Raw genomic sequence first — 20,629 nt, 5'->3', positions numbered from 1 at the left:
TCTCTTCAACGCCCTCTCAACCACCTCATGCTCACTCCATACAAGCTAGCTGCAAAGCCTCTAAGCCTCTCAAACATCTATGTACAGTAAAACCTCGTTGAACTGTACACGCTTAAACAGTGGTTTGGTATTAAAAGTAGTAAAATCAAATCCCCGACTCAGCGGCCATTGAACATAATGTGTTTTGTATCCGCATAAACCGCACCAGCTTATTGCGTATGTATCGGTTAACACGCAATGTTTCCACTTTTTGTCGCACAAACACAGCAGTACGTCTTCTCCATTGGGCGGCCTGGCAGAGCAAAAGGCCTCAGAGATCGAAACAACGGCCTCCAAGCGCCCTGTGCGTTCGCGCATGAAGCCACATCAACCTCAACATCATGTCGGCGGTGTGCCAGAGAGCGTTGTGGCATCGCGCAAGCGAGGACTCGCGTCATGCCGAAGCTCGGATAAAAAAGGCACCGGGTGCTCAGCATAAAAGAAAAATTGGACATCGTTCGTGGTATCGAACGTGACACAAAGTAGTCGGGATCTACTGTTGACTACGGTGTGCGGCATTTTGAATGCGAAGAAGTTGCTCGACAGCGCTGCTGTGATTGTGAAGAGATGTCGGCTACAAGGCTCAACTTTTAGCCATCATTGCTGCTGTTGTTGCCAAAGTGTCGGCTAGCAACAGTGATGAGGACGACACGGAAAGCGACAGCACAGGCGATTCAGGCCTGACAGTGGCAGAAGCTGCGCGTTACGTCAGTCTCATGAATGCAATCGTCGCACCGAGAACAGCACCCCGCAATGAAAAAGGCGCCCCGCTACTTCTGCAGCGCTACTTCTGCAGCGCTACCGCGTGCGTGCACAGAGAATACGTAACGCCAATGAGGAATCTGCCATGCGAGTGTTTGCCAAGAAGAGGGGGGCTGGTTGAAAAGCTGTCTCACAGCTTGAGTAAGTTTGAGGCCGCTGTCGTCGCTGCTAGGCCGCCGTGGCATCAAAGGAAAATAACACTTTTGTTGCGCGAAGTGAATAAATACTGCACGTTTTTTTTTCCTCTTTCATCACACTCTCTCCGAGTTCTGTTTTTGACAGGTAAGTGGTCGATCTCATGCTGTTTCAGTTGAACGGTACTACCGTTTAGTACATACTTTTTCCGAGCTCCGGCCAACTACGGTTTAACAAGGTGTCACTGTATTATGGACCGCTTGACAGAACGTGAAGGGAAACAAGCCTTTCGTAACTATTAAATTCACCGTGGGACACGACAGTGTTCCAAATCACTCGTCTTTCAGTGCCCCGGAAGCTCCCCTGGACCCTACATGCTGTTAGGTAAAGAAGCACAACACCTGCCACCGCATAACAACTCAGAGAAATCATTTCCCTCCCAGCACCCCAAAATGCCTGTGGCTTATGCAGATACCTAATGGCTTCTAACAATGTTTTATCGTCATTCTCTTGTTTTGCATACTAAAAGTGTGTAAAGTTCATAAATAAAAAAAACAAGAAGACAACATTAAGTCAACAACAGGGTAGGAAGAAGAATGGATTAGCACCCTAGTGCCCCCTAAAAAGCCCAGAATATTTAAGGCAGCCTCACCGGATGATGGAGTGGGTGGCCATGAGGAACTCTGGCTCGCTCGTGACCTGGTTGCAGTTGAAGCGCTTGCTCTTGGTCTGCACCAGCAGAGACTTGTCGGGCGTCACCTGGAGCCGGTAAATGGCGCTCGTGTGCTGACCCTGCTGGAGGGCTGCACGGGACAGTGTTGAGATGAAGGTCATTGGAGAGATTCCAGACCAAAACAGAAACATGAAAGTTTGCTGAAGATTTTATTATTTAGTTTATCTTCGCTTGTGTCACATGTTGAGGTTCCCCCAACTTCTGGTGTCAGCAGGTTCCAATAATCTGGGCTGTCTCTTCTCGTTTCAAACAGCAGTTACCTTTCAGGGGAATTGGTCCCCTGGCGTGTTTTTTTTTTTTTAACTTCGATTCACAAGAGACACTCACTGTGTTGCATGCAAAAACAAGTCTAGATGCCTGGAGCTTACCAGCCGCCCACAAAAAAAAAAAAATTAGCACTATACAGCAAGTTCACTAGTCCTACTTAAAGGTGGAGGAAAGTGGCACCCCTCACTTTCTTTAAGATGCTGATCCAACTTGTGGAGATCCCTGGAATCACAGAGCTCCTGGATCACACGTCCCACGAGGGACTTGTTGAGGTACTGGCTGTACGTCGACGACACACCACTGTTAAAAAGCATGCGTGCAAGCATTGAGAACATAAACACAGTGTAAACACTAGAGAAGGTTCCAAAATCCCAACTTTAGGGGTGGGACTGCCCAAAGCCATTTTGGAGCAATCTTTTGAGCAATTTATTGAGCAAGTAAAATTGCATTTTGGAGCAGCTTGGAGCAGACTAAATTTCATTTCGGAGCAATGTGGAGCAGATAAAATTTCATTCTGAAGAAGTTTGGGGCAGGCCAATCTGAATTTTGGTGGAATAATGGACTATGGCAACGCGCTTTGAAACCACAACGAACCAACACAAGCGCTGCACTGCAACTGTCTTAAGTAATGGCTTAAGCTGAACTTTGAAGCAGATTACTCCGATACTGAAACCATCTAGTGCATGCAAATATTGGTAATAGTGCCCTTAGATTTTTAATTAGCGATAGCAATCACAAAAACATGCATTCTGCTATATAGTCAGAAATTTTGAAATGTAGCCCAATACGTTTTTTATGAATACTACTCTGGTTTACTATTGAGATAGCAATTACATGGGCATTCCAGGCACATATATGCTGGCGGCGGCGTCACCGTGATGTCCCCTATAAAGTCCAACGGCGATATCATCATCGCTGCACACTGTATGCTGTATGTGCGACTGAAAGTGTACGAGAGTGAGCTGACGATAGTGGCTCAAGCTCGCACGCGCGAAGGAGGAAAGCTGGGAGGAAGCGTGCAAGGCACCTGGGGGGTGGTGGGAGGAAGGGGTTCTACTCCGGTGGCTGCTGCATGCTACATGGCTAGAACAGCCGCACGGGTCCTATATGGAAGGCAACCTGCGATGGGGACAGAGGCGAGTACCGATAGCTTCATATACGCTGTGTTCTTGCCACTTAGTTCGTGTTGAAGCGAGGCAGCCCAAAAGCGAATTCGCCTGCTGCTGCTGCTACCGTGCTTCCTTACTCCAGCATTTTGACAGCATCCTCTTGGTCAGTTGTACAGGAGCCACAAAAACATCCAAAAGATCGGACAATCCGAAAAAAATGAATGCATGTCTTTAACTGCCCTTAAGGGCTAAAATTGCCAGAGGCACATCTGAAAAAGCTCTTAAGAGGAAGCTTTAGCTCGGGTGCTCCTATCCAAATACATGTAAAAGGAGAATTCGTCTTTCTCGGCAACCACTGCACCAAATTTGACGAGGTTTGTTGCATTTAAAAGAAAAACTTAAAATCTAGTGACTGTTAGTTTCGAATTCTTGAGTTAAGACGTCAATTTTTAATTAAGGGGGGAAGCGGGGATCAGATCGCGATTTTCGCGAAAAAAATCGATTTTTGAAAAGTACGCTTTTCAGAATCTACAGCATCATTTCTATCTTGTACTGAAATATTTCACCGAAAAACAAACTCTAAGCACTTAAAATAAATATATTTGTCGGTGCCGGCGTCCACAAATCCGCCCGAAATCGCGAAAAAGCCGCGAAGTTCAACGCGCGACTGCTCGGCTTTCCCGCCACGGAGCGCCGCCATTTTGGTATCGTTGGAAAGCCCGACTCTTTGACTCTTTGTCCCAGCCCTTCCCTTCCTTCCCTGCCAGCCAGCAAGCGCACAAAAAAAGAAAAACAGGAGAGTGGCAGCACGGAGCAGCCAATGGCTGCCGCGCCCCGATTGGCTCTGCGCCGCGGCTCGTTGTAAGGCGCCTCCTCATTGGTCGACGCCGCGCCATAATGGCGGCCGAGGCAAGGAGCGCAAGGAGCGTCTGCTTTTGTCCGCTGCTGGGAAGCCTTTCTGGACTTTCCTTCTCTTGTGTTTCGAGGACGTCGGCCACGTGCAATGGATCCGCGCACGTTCGAAAAGAAGTACCGGACGAAGCATGCCTACGGGAAGCGGAAACGCAAGCCCGTCACAGCAAGGAAGAAGCGGCGATTGTCAGCAGGTGGTTCGGCCGAGCCGAGCGTCCGTTCAGAATCGGCGGAGTACGCGCCCAACGTGCTGTGCGATCTCTCGCCCAACGTGCTGCGGGATCTTGCGCCGAGTCGAGCACCAGCCAGCGATAGTGAGACGAACCATGATCTTTTGCCGTCGAAGCGCGGGCGCAGTGTTACTTCACCGGTGACGATCGACATGCCAGTGAGTCTCGCCGTACGCGAGCGTCCCGTCGCAAGTTCGTCCAGCACAGATTACGGAGTGAGCTTGCAGCGGTCATCGCCGCCCGACTGCAGAGCATCGGAGACGCGCTTCCGCGGTGTGTCGTTCAACGCCGAGATGTCTCCGCAGCCAACAACCGCCAGTGAAGGCAGTCCCATGCCATCGACGAGTTCCGGCGCTTCGACGGAGCTGCAACGCGGGCGCACGCTCGCTGCCGCGGATGCGCCGGCGGCCGACCTTGCCGCTCATCGCAGTGTTGACTGTTCGCCCAGTGAACGTCGCACTATTCAAGCTCACCTGGAAACACGATTTGTGTCCGCGGAAACTGCAGTACTGCAAGCGTCGAGAGTTCGCGAATCGCTTCGCGCGGTTTCAGCAACGGAGCGCAAGTTCGGGCTGACTGGCTCACAGGAAAATGCCATTCCCGCACCTCCAGAAGAGGAGTTTATGCTTGTTCAAGTTGCTGCTTTGAACTCGCTGATTGGTTCCCCGCTTTGCCCAACTTGTCAGCAGCCCGGCCTAGCAGTGCACCGCGAGACTGAACTGGGACTAGCTGTGAAGATGGTACTTTCATGCATTTCCTGTGGTAGTACCCTACAGTCTGAGTGGTCCTCACAAAGGAAGAGCGGCTCTAGAGCTTTCGAGGTCAACATCAGAGCTATGCAAGCAATAAAGAGCATTGGGAAAGGACCAACTGCTCTTAATGACTTCTGGGCCACCATGAATGTCTCGCATCGTGGGTTACACCACAAAACATATGATGGGCACCTCAAAAAGACTTTCAAGCCTGCCGCAGCGGCAGCTGCACACAACATCTTCACAGATGCTGTAGAGGCAGTGAAAAAGGTGTACACTGAAATGGAGACAACATTTTCAAAGAACATTACAGTAGTGTATGATGGCACATGGTTGACACGCGGCCACAGCTCCCATACCGGCGTAGGCTGTATAATTGATTTCCATACAGGGCTTGTGTTGGACTGCATAGTTCTGTCCAACTTCTGCCTTGGGTGCAGCCGACAGCCAGCAGAAAGTGACCCCAACTATGCTGAATGGAAGCAGCAACACCAGTGCCAGAAAAACACTGATGTGAATTCTGGAAGAATGGAGGTTGAGGCTGCACTACAGCTCTTCAGGCGCTCCTTGAGCAGAAATGATCTACGTTACACAAACATAGTTTGTGACGGGGACAGCCGCATGTTTCGCACTCTATGTGATGAAGAAGTTTATGGTTTTGTGCAGCTATCTAAAGAGGACTGCATAAATCATGTTAAAAAACGAATGGGGGCTGCACTTCGCTCTTTGGTGGCCAAGGCAAAGAAAGGAGAGCCACTAGGTGGAAAGGGGGGCCTGACACAGCAGCTCATCAAAAAACTGACAAACTACTATGGCCTTGCTCTGCGGAACCACTCGGAAGTCGAGGAAATGCAAAGGGCAGTAATGGCAACGTACTACCACATCACATCAACAGATGATGAGCCCCATCATGAGCTGTGTCCCCCTGGCCCCCTTAGCTGGTGCAACCACCGGTCAGCTGAGGCAGAAGGGCAGCCAGCACCAGCTCACAAGTACAAGCTTTCAGCTAAAGTTGCTGAAGCACTCCTGCCTGTGTACCAGCGCCTCTCAGACCCTCAGTTGCTGGCCCGGTGCAGAGGAGGCAAAACTCAAAACGCGGCTGAGAGTCTCCATTCAGTGATATGGTCACTAGTATCAAAAGACCAGCATGCCTCACTGTTTGCTGTGGAAACAGCAGTGCACGAGGCAATTTCAAAGTACAACTCGGGCAGTCTGAAAGCTTATTCAGACCTGTGCACAACATTGGGCCTGCGCCCTGGTGCCCTCTCTCTTCAGCGGGCTGTCGAGAAAGACTCCCAGCGAATGAAGAAGGCACACAAAGTCCATCTCCTGAAAGGACAGAGGGCTAAGAAGTCACCTGCTGCCAAGGACACCAAATTCTACAATGCAGGAGCATTCTAGACAGTGTGTGCCAGTATGGAACTTTGAGGCTTGTTTTCTCAAAAGTTTGTTTTGAGCTTATCACCTCGCTCGTGGAAAGCATAGCACGGCAATGGGAGCACGGATTTTAATCCTGTTTGTTTTGCTGCAATTGGTGAAGTGTGCCTTATGTCAAGACAGTCTCAGATTTACCATTTAGGCTCACCATTTTTTTATTACACAATAATTGGAGCATGATACATTCTAAACATAAAGAGAAGGTGCATACTATATCGTTTAGAAGAAGAGCAGAGAAATTTAAAAAGAAATTAAGAGAATCTTGACTTAGACTATACTTCTTAGTAACTATTAAAAACATTTACAGACCCATAACCCATTTTGCTGTCACGCTAGGCTTTCCACGAGCAAGCAACATGTGAGCAATATATAAATAATGATAAAATAAAAACTACTGAAGATATGATTGTGAAACTTTGCAGCTGTCTGTTTGATGCTATTTCGAACCTGTATGCCAAATTTCATCACTCTAAGATAAAAAATGAAAAAGTTAGTTCCGATCCCCTCATCCCCCCCTTAATAATTGGCAAAAATCGAAAATTTTGCAATAACGAAACTATCAAGTTTACAACGCTGTAACTCAACAACAAAAAATTATAATATAATTCTGTGAATTGTACCTAATAGTACATCTAAAGCGGACAAAATTGATACGTTACACATGAATATAAATAAATTTAGTAATAGGGAAATAATACTTTTGCAAAACCCTTGTAACCAACGTAACAAATTCATGTAAGATGTAAAATGACATATTGAATTTGTCCGCTTTGAATGATCTAATGGATTCTCTTTACAGAACCGTGATATCAGTTCTTGATGCAGAGCTATGAATTTGTAAACTTCGTGCTTCTATTTTTTTCAAACGGTCAAATATGTGAAAATCGTTTTAAGAAAATTCAAGCCCTAAATAGAAATTCCGCTTCCAACAGTCACTATAATTTAGCTTTCTCTTTCAAATGCAACATATTTCATTAAAATCGGTCCAGGGGTTATCTCATAAAAACGTTTTTGCGTTTTACATGTATTTGAATAGGCCGCGTCGGAGTTGGGCCCGAGCTAAAGCTTCCTCTTAAGGCCTGCCAGCACACTTATTAGGCATGTCGATGCTCATACTGTGACATGAGATGGAGGTGCATGCGTATATAATTAAGGAATACATACTGTGTCCCGTGACAATTGCCCCTTCCAATGCTTATCCTTCACCGCATAACACTGCTGTACTAAGGCAAAGCTAAATTTCGGAGACTGGCATTACGCAACACGCCCTGCTCTGCGAGCTTCGAAGCCAATCGCGAGGATTACATAGGTGGAGTTGGTGCGATTGCTGACAGTGGCAAATTCTTTCAATGAAAAACACAGCACCGCATGGCAAGAAGCTTAAAAGCGAACGTAGAAGCAGCTAGGCCTAACGTTGCCATGGTGGTGGCTACGGCTGCCAGTGGATCAGCGTGCGAGAGTGCCGGTTCGAGGCGGTGAGATAATCAAAATGGCGGCGGTGGTGGCTTTGATTAATGCCATTTGAGACCTGCAGTCGGGGCAATATACATAGACTATATGCAGTACGTGGTGGTGCCGCAAAGCCGTGCGAATTATTGGGCATGTTCGAAAAACCGGGCGTCTGGAAATTCGGTCGTTAATTACACTGGCAATACCTCGTGCCGATGACACGACACCAATGACGATTCGTTGTAATTCCTGATAATGGAGCCAGCATTAGCACGACTTTCGTTCCCTTTCAATAAAGTTACAGCTAATTTTCCCTGATAAAAGCACAAATTCCCCGAGTTTTCCCTGAGTATTTCCAGACAATTCAAATTCCCTGAGAATTCCCAGTTTTCCCGGTTGGTAGACACCCCGACTTTGAAAGAAGCAAACAGCAGTGGTGGAGAACTCACCTGGTGTCGACAGCAAGAATTTTGCCACTGAGGTCAAGGCGTGTCGTGAACTGCTCCACACCTACAGAGGCTGGAATCTTCTCGTTCGCGGGGATACGGCGAGCCACACAGACCAGGCAGTTTTGCCCTTCTACTCGTCAGCCCAGCATAGACAGAGAGAGGGGACAGGGGGTTGACACGGAAAAAAAAAAAAAAATTTTTAATTACTTCTGTTCACCGAAATTTTATAAAGCTTAAAGCACTACCCCTGACTTGATCTCAGGGCACTCTGTCTACAACAATGACTGCAAACCACATCCTGCACTAATATAGTTCGAAATTATTACCAGGCACGTAAGGGAGCACTCACACCAGCAATCAACTAGAGGTTGCGCGACTGGCTATCTGACAAGCTGCCACCAGTTCAGCATGGGCACATGACCTCTGCCTTAGCTGCTGCTGGCATGTGACTAGTGGCATCTGAATAGCAAAACATTTAGTATTCAAATATGAATACTGCAAGAAAATTGGTTTCGAGTAGAACGCCAAGTTATATTTAGGCTGAATGGTTAAAGAACTGTTTTGAATCCTTCATACATGAAGCACTGTTCACAAGCGAAAGTCTGGTCAACTGGTCACCTCTTAATGGTGGATCCACACGACGGACGGCTCTGCGAAAATCTGTTCTGCGGACGCTTATTCCGCCGCCTGTCTGGCTGCAAAGCGCATCCAGACGACGGACGGAGTGAGCAAACGACCGCGCCGGGGAAAAAAAGATGGCGGCACCGCCCAAAGCAACTGCCATCCGCCTCGAACCTGTCAAGTCGTCGTCGTCGTCGTCCACTGTGTGGCCCATAACTTTCAAACTGAGGCTTGTATTTGGTTTAAATTTTTGTCTAGAAGCTTCGTCAGCAAAGTATTTGTGATGAGTGGGCATCGTTTCCGAAAGCCATACTCAGATTTTCGGCGTGTAGGCATAGAGTGGCTGCATTGGCTGAACATGGCCTCGAAGATGTTGCGGCGGCCCGGGCGGATCTCAGTGGCCGCAAGTTACAAATGTGCTTGTTTCTACTCACTCTAGATGGTGCCATCGGTGTAATAGACTGTCATACATGTTTTTCACTCTGAATGAAGATGGAGATCGAAAGGAAATGACAGTTGGCCGCAATGGCAGTTTTATCCGAATTGGATGATGAGTACTTGTTTCATCGAAAGAGGTCTTGTTGGCGAAAGAACTATATCGCCAACAAGCATCTCGGTATGCAAAACCACTTGTACAGAGAGCTGTTGGTCAGCGACATTGAGGAATACCGGAGGCTGCTTCGAGTGACAAGAGAGCAGTTTTTTCAGCTGCTGCCAAATTGTCTCTTTTGCTTTCGTGTCCGCGTAATCTGTGAGAGTCTTGTCCCACAATGCGGGGAACTGCTCCACAAGATGCAAGAAGAAGAAAGTTGCCTCGTCGCTCAAGTTCATTGCAGTCGCTCTTGTGCGTGTCGCGCACGCAGACAGGCACGAATGGTGTCAACAGCGATGAAGCTGTTTCAGAAAGATCCCAAAGCTGCGCTTGTTGCCAGACTGTAGAGCATGCTGGGCTAAATCTGCAGCATTCGACCCCCAGAATCCAGATGCGAAAAATAGCTCGGCATTTTCCGTCCGTGGGGGTCGCGTACGACGCGCGGACGGCATAAATCCGTGACACGTAGTCCCGTGATGCGCCGTCCATCGCGGAAAAGACGGATTTAGTCTGTCGTGTGGATCCACCATAAACAACAAACAAGCCCAACATTGATCACATCTTTCATTATCAAGGCAATGGCAGTAATGAAGCTATACACACAAGTGACTAGATGTATGTACAGAATTCAGTTCCACATTTAACGCAATACAGAAATAGGCAACATGCCGAAAAGGAGCTAAGCATAACCCATTAACCCATTCACTCTTTCTGCTGCTAAAGGAGTAATACTCCATATTACCAGACTAGAGTGTACTGACAAGATTGATATTCTGAATTCCATAAATTCTGACGTTTATCCAGTCGGCACCTTGAATAACAATGCGAGCAAGTACCAGCTGGAGTCGAGAGCTAATTCAAGAACAGTATGACACACAACTAGCTCCCTACTTTAAGATGGATAACATGGCTAAGAAGCATGCAAAATCATCGAAGTGCGCTCAAAATTTTGGCAAGACCTCACTACTTCCAGCAGTCTCACTTCCCCCAACCTGCCTGCAGTTAATGGCGTTCTAACGGCAAAAGCTCAGACAGCAGACACTACAACCAGTGTAGTAGGTGCTCTTAGACTGCATGCAACGAGTGATATACTAATGGAGTGCAGCAAGTTGGTTTCCATTCATAATGAATGTAGAGAGAGCAAAAAGAAGGCAGGGACAGATGGGGAGAATTGGCTAGATATTATTTTAGATTCAAGGTGATGTGGTTTTGGTTAACTGCCGGGTTGTTGTTCTTTTAGCGTGTATATATTCCATGACATAACAAACTACCATTTGCGAGTGAATGTTTGTCCTGTCCCTCTTCTAGCCTGTCTGTTTTTTCATGCTATGTAGAGTCATCATGATAATTAGAAGGCATCTACGCCCACAGAGAAGGGAGGTGAGCAGGCACTGACCGGAGTCTGCACCGGATTCATCGCCGCTGCCTGCGCCTCCCGTGACGGAGCCGTTTGGGTGGGGCAGGAAGATGGCTGAGATCTGCATGTTCTCATAAAGGGGGGCGATGCGCGCACTATTCTGCTTGTCCTCGGCGTCGGGTGGGCGCAAAAGGAAGCGGCACTGAAACGAGCGGCTCTTGCCTCCAACCTCGGTCCAGCCCAGGCCGTTGGCGCCCAGCGACATGGGCAGCAGGTTGCTGCTAAAGCGGCCATGGTCGCCGTGGTGCAGAATGTTGTAGATGCTCGTGCCGTCCAGCTCCCCTTGGCCGTACTGCAGGAAGGACGAGATGTTTTCCGACACAAACTCGATGCGCCCCTCGGTATTAACCACAAACAGGAACCCGTCCAGCGCCTCGAGGAGCAAGGGCCCAAGCACGTCACTGTTCAGGATAGTTGGCTTGCTCGACGACACCTCGCTCTGCTGCAGCTCGCCAAGGCCTCCTCCGCCACTTGCCTCCTGCTGCTTGATCCGGCGAATCTGGTTGACCGTCTCCTGCAGTATGGCACACTTGTCTGGCTTGACGGACAGGGAATTCATGTCAGACAGGCTAGCAGAGATCAGTTCTGCTAGTTCCTCCAGGTAGACGTTCTCCTGCTCCCGCCGGTGCTTCTCATTAAGGCACTTCTTCCTGCAACAGGGAGAACAGGAAGGGTGTGGAACACGCCACGGTCAGCAATGGGTGCACACAAGCAGCTCCCATGCAAAATACAGCCGACCAGTGCTACCCCACACATACCCTACACCTGGAAGAATGCTGTAATGAAGTGACACAGACAGTCTTACAACACAAAGTCTGGAGAGCTTTGCATTCAGCTTATCAGGGCAGGCACAATAAACAAAAGCAAAATGATCTCCCTACAAACTTCAATAGCAAGCAGGTGCCATAGCCCAAGAAATGATGTGTTGTCGGATAGTCAGGGGCCGCACTGACCGCCCTAACATGCTGTTCAATGTTCAAGCCAGTACGGATACGCAGTCCCTCTTGCAAGCCCCTCCCTGCACTGCCCAGTGAAATAGATACTAATAAACTTACACTACTACCACTCAGTGGGTGTGCACTCTGGCAGACAACATTCCAGGCAATGAGCCTAGTTTTTCAATTCCCATGGCTTGCAGGGCCATGGCTTCAAAACTTGCTCATTCGGGGAGCCCACATATTGCGTGTGAAGCCCGAAGCTAAAAGGAAAAAGAAAATTCTGCGGACATTTCCAAACTGAACATGCACTGGCACGTCATTTTTCCAAACTTATTTAAAGATATGCATATAGAATGTAGAATACAAGTTGAATCAGAGCCACAGTGCAACAAATGCCTCCCTCCTCAAGGGGTTTTCACACAAGGAAGATGAGAGATGCACCTCTCCACTGTAGAGGTAACACAAGTGACAATGTCCCTCCCAGCACACGCAGCAACGCCCCACCAAACTCCCTTGGTAGCCACAAACTGTCCGTTTGACTTGCAAAAGGTCTCGCCATAGCCAGTGAAGGTTTAGCTCCTGTGCCTTCATCCTAGAAATGTAATCGTAATCCTGTAAGCCATGGCACAAAGGCAGTCCTTCACGTTTAATCCTATCCTGCAGGGACCTTCCAAACTACATCCTTATTCAGCAATGAACAAGTTGCCTCAGCACAATTTGAGCACCTCATTCAGAACGTACATAGTGCGCTCAAGGAAGGAAGAAAACTCCACATTGAAGGGGCCACTTGTCTAACCAGACATCCTGACAATACACTAGCAAGGTAAAAATGCAACCATTGTGCCTGACCCAGCAAAGGACAGCTCCCATTAGACAGAAGAAAGTGAACACAAATGTAAAGCCACTGCTTTACTTAAAACACAGAGCGTAGTAAAAAATGAATAGAAAAGGTCAACCTGCAACTGAGGAGCCACCTTGCAGTGTTAAAACTGCTAGCACACAGTGTGATAGCTCACATGTTAAAAAGAGAGAGGCATCTGGGGTTGCAAATTTTCTTGAACCAAAGGCTCTCTTTAACAAATGACGATTCTGCATCTTAAAGAAAATAACACTTAAGTTTCAAACCAAGTAAACATGAACTAGAATAGAAAATGAGTTAACCACAAACATGCATATTATCAGTCATCAACACCATGCCTCCCAGACACTAACTTTCTTAACAAAAGAAACTATGGGATAAAAGCACAGAGCACGGAACATGCACGAAGGAAAGAAACTAGGTAGGAGGGAAAATTAGGTCCCACAGCCAACTCTGCAAGCCAACTGTCCACGAAGTCAGCCCAACACAGATCCCTGCGCTAGGCAGACAGGCAGTTTTACAACCGCTTGACGCATATTTTCTCCCCAATTAGCTTGTGCAGTGGTGGTCTAGTCAGTACCATTAAGCTTGCCTTTCAATCAACAGTATACGAGGCACGGTATGTTGCAAACATTTTTATTTGGGTAGGCAAGGAACTAATTTTGTAAACAATTCAATAAAATTTTGCCGGCTAACAATAACAAAGATATGCGCTTAGGTGCAAGACAGACATAAAGTTACAAATGAGCTAGAAGAACTTGTGCTGTCAGGCACAAGACAAAAAGTGATGGCAAATGTCTCATGTGCATTCCAAATGACACATGTGCTTTGATATGCTTTACCGCATTACACAATGTGCGTATTACGCCCAATAACTATGCTAGAAGCTCGACTAGACTACGCATCTATGAACAGCGCCAAGATGATATGCCTTCATACAGTGTGTCGCAAAGATAGTGATGGCAGTCGAGAACAATGTTTGTACCATCCCTTACACTTGCTTCCCGTGTGTCGTGTGGTCTGTGCGAATAGATACGTCGCCGATTTGGTGCAAAACCATAACTTTTTTCGCTGATACCCAACCAACCTTTCGAAGCACTACCTTTTACTGCCCCCAAGGGCTCAAATCACCACAAGCATGTCCGAAATAGCTTTTAAGGCCTGCCAGTACAATTATTAGGCATATTGGTGCTCGTACTGTGACAGGAGATGACGGGTGGCCACGTCTAAAATTAAGGAATACATACTGTGTCCTGTGACAATTGCCTCTTCCCACTCATTGATAAGTTGGCCTTGTGTCATCACTTGACAAGACATGAAAATGCAGGATATCAGGTAAGTCTTGTACGCATAAAATTTTGTGCAGACCAGTTTGGGCCTCAATTTCAGAAAGTTTGTTTCAGCTGATGGTGCTTCTCTTGATCCTAGGGAGCTGCGGCTGACACATCAAAATGCACGCCGCCTGTGACCAGTGACAAGTTTCACACGAAAAACAGTATTGGTTGTAATCATAAGAGAAATAAACTTGTGGAAGGCGGCACGAAAAAGTAGCCGCTGTGGCCACACTTTATTTAAGCCGACCGGCCAGCCATGGTTCCGCTGGATCCCAGGAGTGGCAAATACAGTGGCTGCCCAGGTCGAGCGCGCTAGCGTGTTCTATTCTCGCACTACCTGCACGTGAGCCCATCTTCTTCGCCTGCTTTGGAGGTGATAGTCGTGCCACTGCAGGGCCCCCTCCAAGTGCGAAGCGCGATTGAAATAAAGTCCAATGGTCAAGTCCAGGAAAGGTGTGCAGATGGTGTCATCGTTGATAGTGTCGGGTTTACGCAGTCCAGGAGTGATGTACGAGGCAGCACCAGCAGTGCAGGTTCTAAGCGAGGCACGGCCACATTGATGCTGTAGTGTGAAATCGTGACCTGCCAGATTCTCGTAGATGTGCTAGCCTGTAGAAGTCGGAGCTGCAAAAGTAGACCGTCTAGAGGCTCGGGACTTGCGTGGAGAGAGCGCAAGTGTTGGGCACTCGCGATGTAGAAGTGATGTCCGAGCTGAAGAAACCAGATGGCAGAGCTGCTCCTGTAAAACTTCAGTAAGCCATGCATCTGCGGAAGGTATGAGCACAGAACACCGGAAGGCTTGCCTGCTGCTGTGTGTAGTGAAATCTCAAATGCCGATAGCATCAGGGTTATGGTGGTCGTTGAACGCATCATGAAGGTTGTGCTTGTGGCGTTGCTGTGCCGGAAAGAGTGAAATTTGCACCTAGTCGAGCTGGTGGAAGAGCCTCTGAATCGGTGATGAGTGAGGTGCCCCCAAACAGAAAACGAACAGCTTGCAGAAACGTCCAAGAGATGAGAGCGACGGGCCAAAGACTAGCTGAAAGCACTTATATTTGGCCCAGTGAATTCCTTGGAAAGAGTCGTCGCGCAGCTGCCTTTGAGCTGGGAAGGAAGCTCACAAACCGAGTAGAGGTCTGATGCTGGAGCCGGTGGGTGCCAACGATCGGCATGGGTAGACGCACACGTTGTGGGACGACAAGACGCGGAATGACATAGCGGTTGAAATGGCGAGAGCAGTTCTGAGCGAGCACTCGAGGCAACGTAGAGAGCAAGGACGGTTGCCCACAAGTCCACGTAGATGTCGGGCCCGGAGGATGACAGTCGGAGCATGGAACACAGCTGGAGCCAGGAACTTCGTTGAGAAGAAAATGGCTGTCCAGCTGGATGAACCAGGTGTCCAGCATTTCGATGTTGAATTTCCAGACAACCTACAATCGCAGGACGTCTATTGCACCGCGTGAGGCCCCGTCACTCGCTTTGGTAAAGTCAGTGCGCCGATGATGGCATGGCTGGGCTCGGTCGTCCAGCGTCACCAATTTGAGGGCTCGATCATCCGGGATCCAGGCCGTGGGATCCCGGAAGCGGCGGCTGGCACGGTCGCTCAGGTCGAGCACGCTAGCGTGCTATTCTCGCACTACTTGCACATGGGCCCATCTTCTTCTTCACCTGCTTTGGAGGCAATAGTTGTGCCGCTACAAGCTAATGTGCATGTACGTATTACTTAACCAGTGCATTCTTAACAACAACGGGGTAGTTAGAATACATTGGTTTCGAACTGCGACTTAAACATACAACGAAGAGACGGAGCGAACATTGGCTAAACGCGATGCCTTCACCAATTGCAGAAAAAGGAGATATCACCGCATATATACGCGAGATAAATGAAAAGGAACACCACCAGAGAAAGATGAACCGAAAATGAACCGCACTGTGTGTGAATGAGCATCTACAACTTGAACGGAACACGATGCAGATAACATGCACGGATGAGAGAGCAGCGTGCTGTTCACAGTCAGGATGAAGCCTTCACAGGACACACACACAAAAGCTTCAAACGGTTCACCGCGGCTCGTATCACACCGCCTCGCAATGCAGAAGGGTGCATTAGAACTTAAGAAGATAACGCTACAAGTAAAGAAATCCGACGTTGAGCGCAGCCAGTTGGCTGTGCGAGGTAAAGTCTTCAGGCGCCCACAGTGCAATCCGTCAAGTCCCCACAAAGATGGCGGTGAGCACTCTTCGCCTCTTTTAGTCGTTTGCTAGCCCGGGAACTTTGAGAGAGCAGCCAGACCAAGACCGTCCTGGCTGGTTCTGGCAGCCAGGGGGTAGCCAGAACAATTCAGCCCAAGTAAAACGAGCGCCCGAGGGAAGTGCGTGGCACAGTGGCCGGAACAACCCGAGAAAAGTGAAGGTGCTCTGGCTGGCTCTGGCAGCCCGTGGATACCCAGAAGTAAAAAATCGAAGAGGTCCAGTGTTTGCAGCTGCACTCTTGAGTAGGCCCTGATGCAGCAGCGCCCGCGTTGACGACACCTGTTTCGTCCAGTGCCAACTATAGCCTCCATGATTGCACTGGCATACCGTTCACTAAGGCAGGCCAGTGCAATTTCGGAAGCAATGCTGCAAACACATCAAAGCTGCATGTATGGCTTTTGGTGACGTTTGGCGCTGTCTTATGTGTATTCTGTGCTGCCACAGTGCATCTGAGTTGTTAACATTAGCTCCTTGCCTACTGAGTTGTGTTGGGCTCCATGCGTATCATTTTTTTATTTATATATTTAAGTATTTAATTGTTTTGTTGCTGGCCTTCTGCGTCTCAGTTTCGTACTGGGGTGTTTGCACACAAGCTTCAGTGATGGCTTGGGCCTGTGTATGCTTGTCACCGACTATGCACCTGGCATCGACGATGGGCTGCTTGTTCTTTGGACAAAGCTGCGAAGACCAGCGAGACCCAGAAGGAGACGTGACGCAACTACAGGCGCACTGGTTCACCTTAGCAATAGGTGCATTGTGCGATCTCAGACAACATGATATGCCGCTGCATGGTACAGGCTCCGACCACGACAACAGTGGGAGTACCCCGGCATGATGATCGCAGCTGTGAACACTATCTGGTCGCGCACAGTGGCGTGTGTTGCCACTTAATATGTCCTTGCACCGTGGTTTGGCCAACTGGCCCAAGCTCCTGACATTAATTTTCCTTCTTACTTGCATAGCAAGCTTGAGATCGTCAATCCCTGCAGTTGGGATGCCTGCCTACCCGGCGCGCAGTGACTTCCCGAGAACCAAGGCTAATGAAGCAAGCAAGAAAATGTTTTGAAAACTTAGAAGCTAGACCTCAACTAAACAGCACGTACGGCTACGTCCTTTTTATATTTTAGATAGAAACATAAATAAGTGAAGCCTTCCAGGTAGGTGACAAAAAACCAGCACAGCTTGCATTTAGGGCCATAACTGGAACAGGGAACAGCAGAACCTGTGCAGTGGAACCCCACTAATAAAATTAAACCACCCTCTGAACTTGTGAACACAAGAATCTGTTTACAATAAAGTAGCAATCAAATCATTCTTCTTAGCAGGCAGCGCTGCACAGTAATATGCAGTGCCCTGTCAGTTTGTTTTCCAAAACTCTCCTTTTGCAACAATTTTCAAGCAAAAAAAATGGCTGTGGCTTAGCTAAGGTTAAGCCCAGGATGCGAAGCATACTAGCCTTTATTTTAGTTGTTGAACCACTGTTTAGCCTGGTGAACTGCTGTTGCTTGGCTATATTTGGTTCGGCTAGTAGAAGAAACAACTCATGCGTTACTCTGCTTCGCCTTCAAGAGTGGAACGCGACAGCGTTCCCGTCGACCCGCCAAGGGGTGTAAGACAATGGGCTACGGCGCAGCGACTACGCGCCCCGCATTGGACGCGGTGAGCGTCGAGCAACGCAGCGTTCGGCGCGGCAACGAAATGTGCGCCTGAGCAAGCAACGCACACCTGAGCCTTAGAAACAGCTCGTTTCTAAGGCAACACCGCATTCACTAGAGTCGCTTTTGTACCGCTTTGAAGCATCGTACTCGTGGCTCAGTGGTAGCGTCTCCGTCTCACACTCCGGAGACCCTGGTTCGATTCCCACCCAGCCCATCTTGCAAGAGTTGAGCCAAAGCCACCTAGAAAAAGCGCAGCTGCTTATATACCGCCGCGACGCCGCGAGTTGGAGCCCCGTTTCTCCTCTGTCGTGACGTCACGGTGTCACGTGGTATTGAAGGCGACACCGCCGCGCCTGAGGAGCTGGGTTGAGCTCTAGTAATATGCTTCGCATAATATTTAAAAATGTGCTAGTAATTAACCACAGAAGCAGTTCAACTACGGTGAGCAACAACCTAAGAATGCGATGGCAAATACACCCCCACTGTTCAACTCAAAAACAGAACTTGCACAGATGAACCAGCCAATCACATTTGCACATATCTATGACAAAGGTGAGCTTCTCTCAGTATCGCCACCCCTCAAGCAGCATTCACACAGGGGTGGTCCTTGACACGGAGGGGAGCGTGACATAATGAGCCGTCACGATGCTGCCCCACTCACACGAACTTTGCAGGTATGGTGCGGGGACTAAGAGATGTGAATGTTTAGAGACAGTTTTAACGACCTAAACTGTCAACATCTAGCACGGTAGCGGCCATGTGGTGCACCATGAGTGAGATCAAAAACAGTTGCTCCATCACCGAGCTTCAACATGTTCAAAAAGCAATCACGGAAGCGAACAAGATTGCCAAGCACTTGTGAAGGCAGCAGTGATTTTGAGCACTGTGCGATAGGTTGCTAGACTAGTTGGCTAGAACTCTGCTCTTTCCCCGCCAAGCGAGTGATTTGGTGCATCCCCTGGCAATGGCTACGTCACCCCCCTGCCGCCGAAAATGTCACGCGGTTTGCACTCCCTGCTGCAACGCCAGGGATTTCTCTCGCATCAATACCGCTTAAAGCACCAAGTTATGGAGGCATTGACCCCAAGTGCAGTGTGGAATTGTGAACAGAGCTTGCATTGAAGTCTCAGATTGTCCCCTAGTATAGCACTCCATAAATGCATTGTCCTTGGTTTGTTAGGTACACGGCAAGCATACACATTTCCTTGAAGCTGTGCCAACTCTGATAACAGCAGCAGAAGCTATCCATCCTTATCATGCAGCCACATGCGAAAGATACATGAACAGCAGCTGGCAAAAGAAGGCAGCTTCACTGCAGGCATTCAACAGCATTGTGATGATGATGATGATGACATGTGCTCATGGCGCAAGGGGCAAGTATGGCCAAAGAGTGCCAGGCTAGTGTTAAATGACTTAAAAATGTAGCAATGAATTACTAGAGTTAGATAAGACGTGGCTGTAAATAGGCCTTAAAAACAGGCACTGTAAAGTCGGTAAAATGTATTTATAATAAAATAGTGGCAATTACTAATGAAGTGTATGAGCATAAAAGGGACATGGTGAAAGAATGATATGGTCTACTAAAGTGTCAGAGAAGCACTACTGCCTTAACAAAACCCTTGAAAAACAGGGTTGGAAAACCATCGGTTTCCTACGAGGAGATGGCTGTCCTCTGGCGAGAGGATGTGCTACGACTTTCTTGGTCTAATAACGTGCAAGACGAGAACATTCAAGAATCCTATAAGTAATTTGGTGTTAAAAAAAATGGTTCTGCACCAAGAAGCATTACAGGATGGAGAGGGACGTGCTAGCGGTATGCTAGAGGAAAATGTTTGTTTCTCTCAGCTTCAGCTTCCCAACACTCCAGGAAGATGCGGAGGACTGTCAGCTTCTCACCACATCTACCACAGGTTGATGATGATGATGTATGTCTTTTTTTTTGGCACAAACGCCAGGGATGGCCAAAGAGCCAAGAAATGGTGTGGGGAAGTTGATGATGCGTGATGCGATGAATGACAAATGTCAGACGGAGCGAGGCTGTATAGAGCCCTAAAAATATTCTTTGTAATGTACGTAAAACATACAAGTGTTAAAATAATGTCAAGGAGGAGTGGTGTGAGCGACGACCATAAAATATACTCTAAATTGAAATAACGTGAAAAAAATGCTTAGATTGCATTAGCACTAGCGCCTCACTAAGACCCTCGAGCACAACGGTCTGGAGGGATGTGCTCTACTAAACAGTAGGTAAGTTTGCAGCAGCAAAACATGGAGAATGATCAGCCCCTCGCCAAACCCGCCACAGCAGCTGGGAGGCTCAGTGCCAGTTAAAAGGTGTGTGTGTGTGCACATGTGCATCGCACACGTGTGTGTGCGTGTGTCATACGTATGCCCTATTCTGAGGCAGCAGACAAGAGCTTCAGATCGTCATGACTGTTAATGATGGCTGGTTACCTAAAGGTGGCTTAATTACATGGAGCTTATTCAATGTTTGCTCGTCCCATAAGTGTTGCCAATAGCTCCCAAGTTTTTTGCGTAGGAATGGCTTCAAGTCTGCAACAGGCACAGGTATGGCCAGATTGGTGGGTTTTGTAGCTATGGAAGTTGACATTTTATCTGCAAGCTCTATACACCTGTGCCCAGGCAACCAACATATTGCAACCTGTTGGTTAGATGCATATGTATT

At 48.2% G+C, this 20,629-nt stretch overlaps 1 protein-coding gene across 11 annotated transcripts in view; it reads right to left on the bottom strand.

Moving 5' to 3' along the window:
- Window positions 1–20,629, bottom strand: part of LOC126537859 (uncharacterized) — a 681,751-nt gene that overhangs the window by 81,574 nt on the left and 579,548 nt on the right. For all 11 annotated transcript variants that reach the window (XM_055074489.2, XM_055074488.2, XM_055074492.2 and 8 more), the window contains 4 exons: window positions 10,884–11,554; window positions 8,275–8,404; window positions 2,124–2,236; window positions 1,589–1,739 (listed from right to left, as the gene is read on the bottom strand). In XM_055074489.2, the coding sequence (XP_054930464.1) occupies window positions 1,589–1,739; window positions 2,124–2,236; window positions 8,275–8,404; window positions 10,884–11,554 (1,065 nt within the window). The remainder of the gene's footprint in view (window positions 1–1,588; window positions 1,740–2,123; window positions 2,237–8,274; window positions 8,405–10,883; window positions 11,555–20,629) is intronic.

Source organism: Dermacentor andersoni, chromosome 4, assembly GCF_023375885.2.
Source record: "Dermacentor andersoni chromosome 4, qqDerAnde1_hic_scaffold, whole genome shotgun sequence".
Classification (NCBI taxonomy): Eukaryota; Metazoa; Arthropoda; class Arachnida; order Ixodida; family Ixodidae; genus Dermacentor; species Dermacentor andersoni.
The sequence above is the reverse complement of the archived record's forward strand: the minus strand, read 5'-3'. Positions and strand labels throughout refer to the sequence as shown.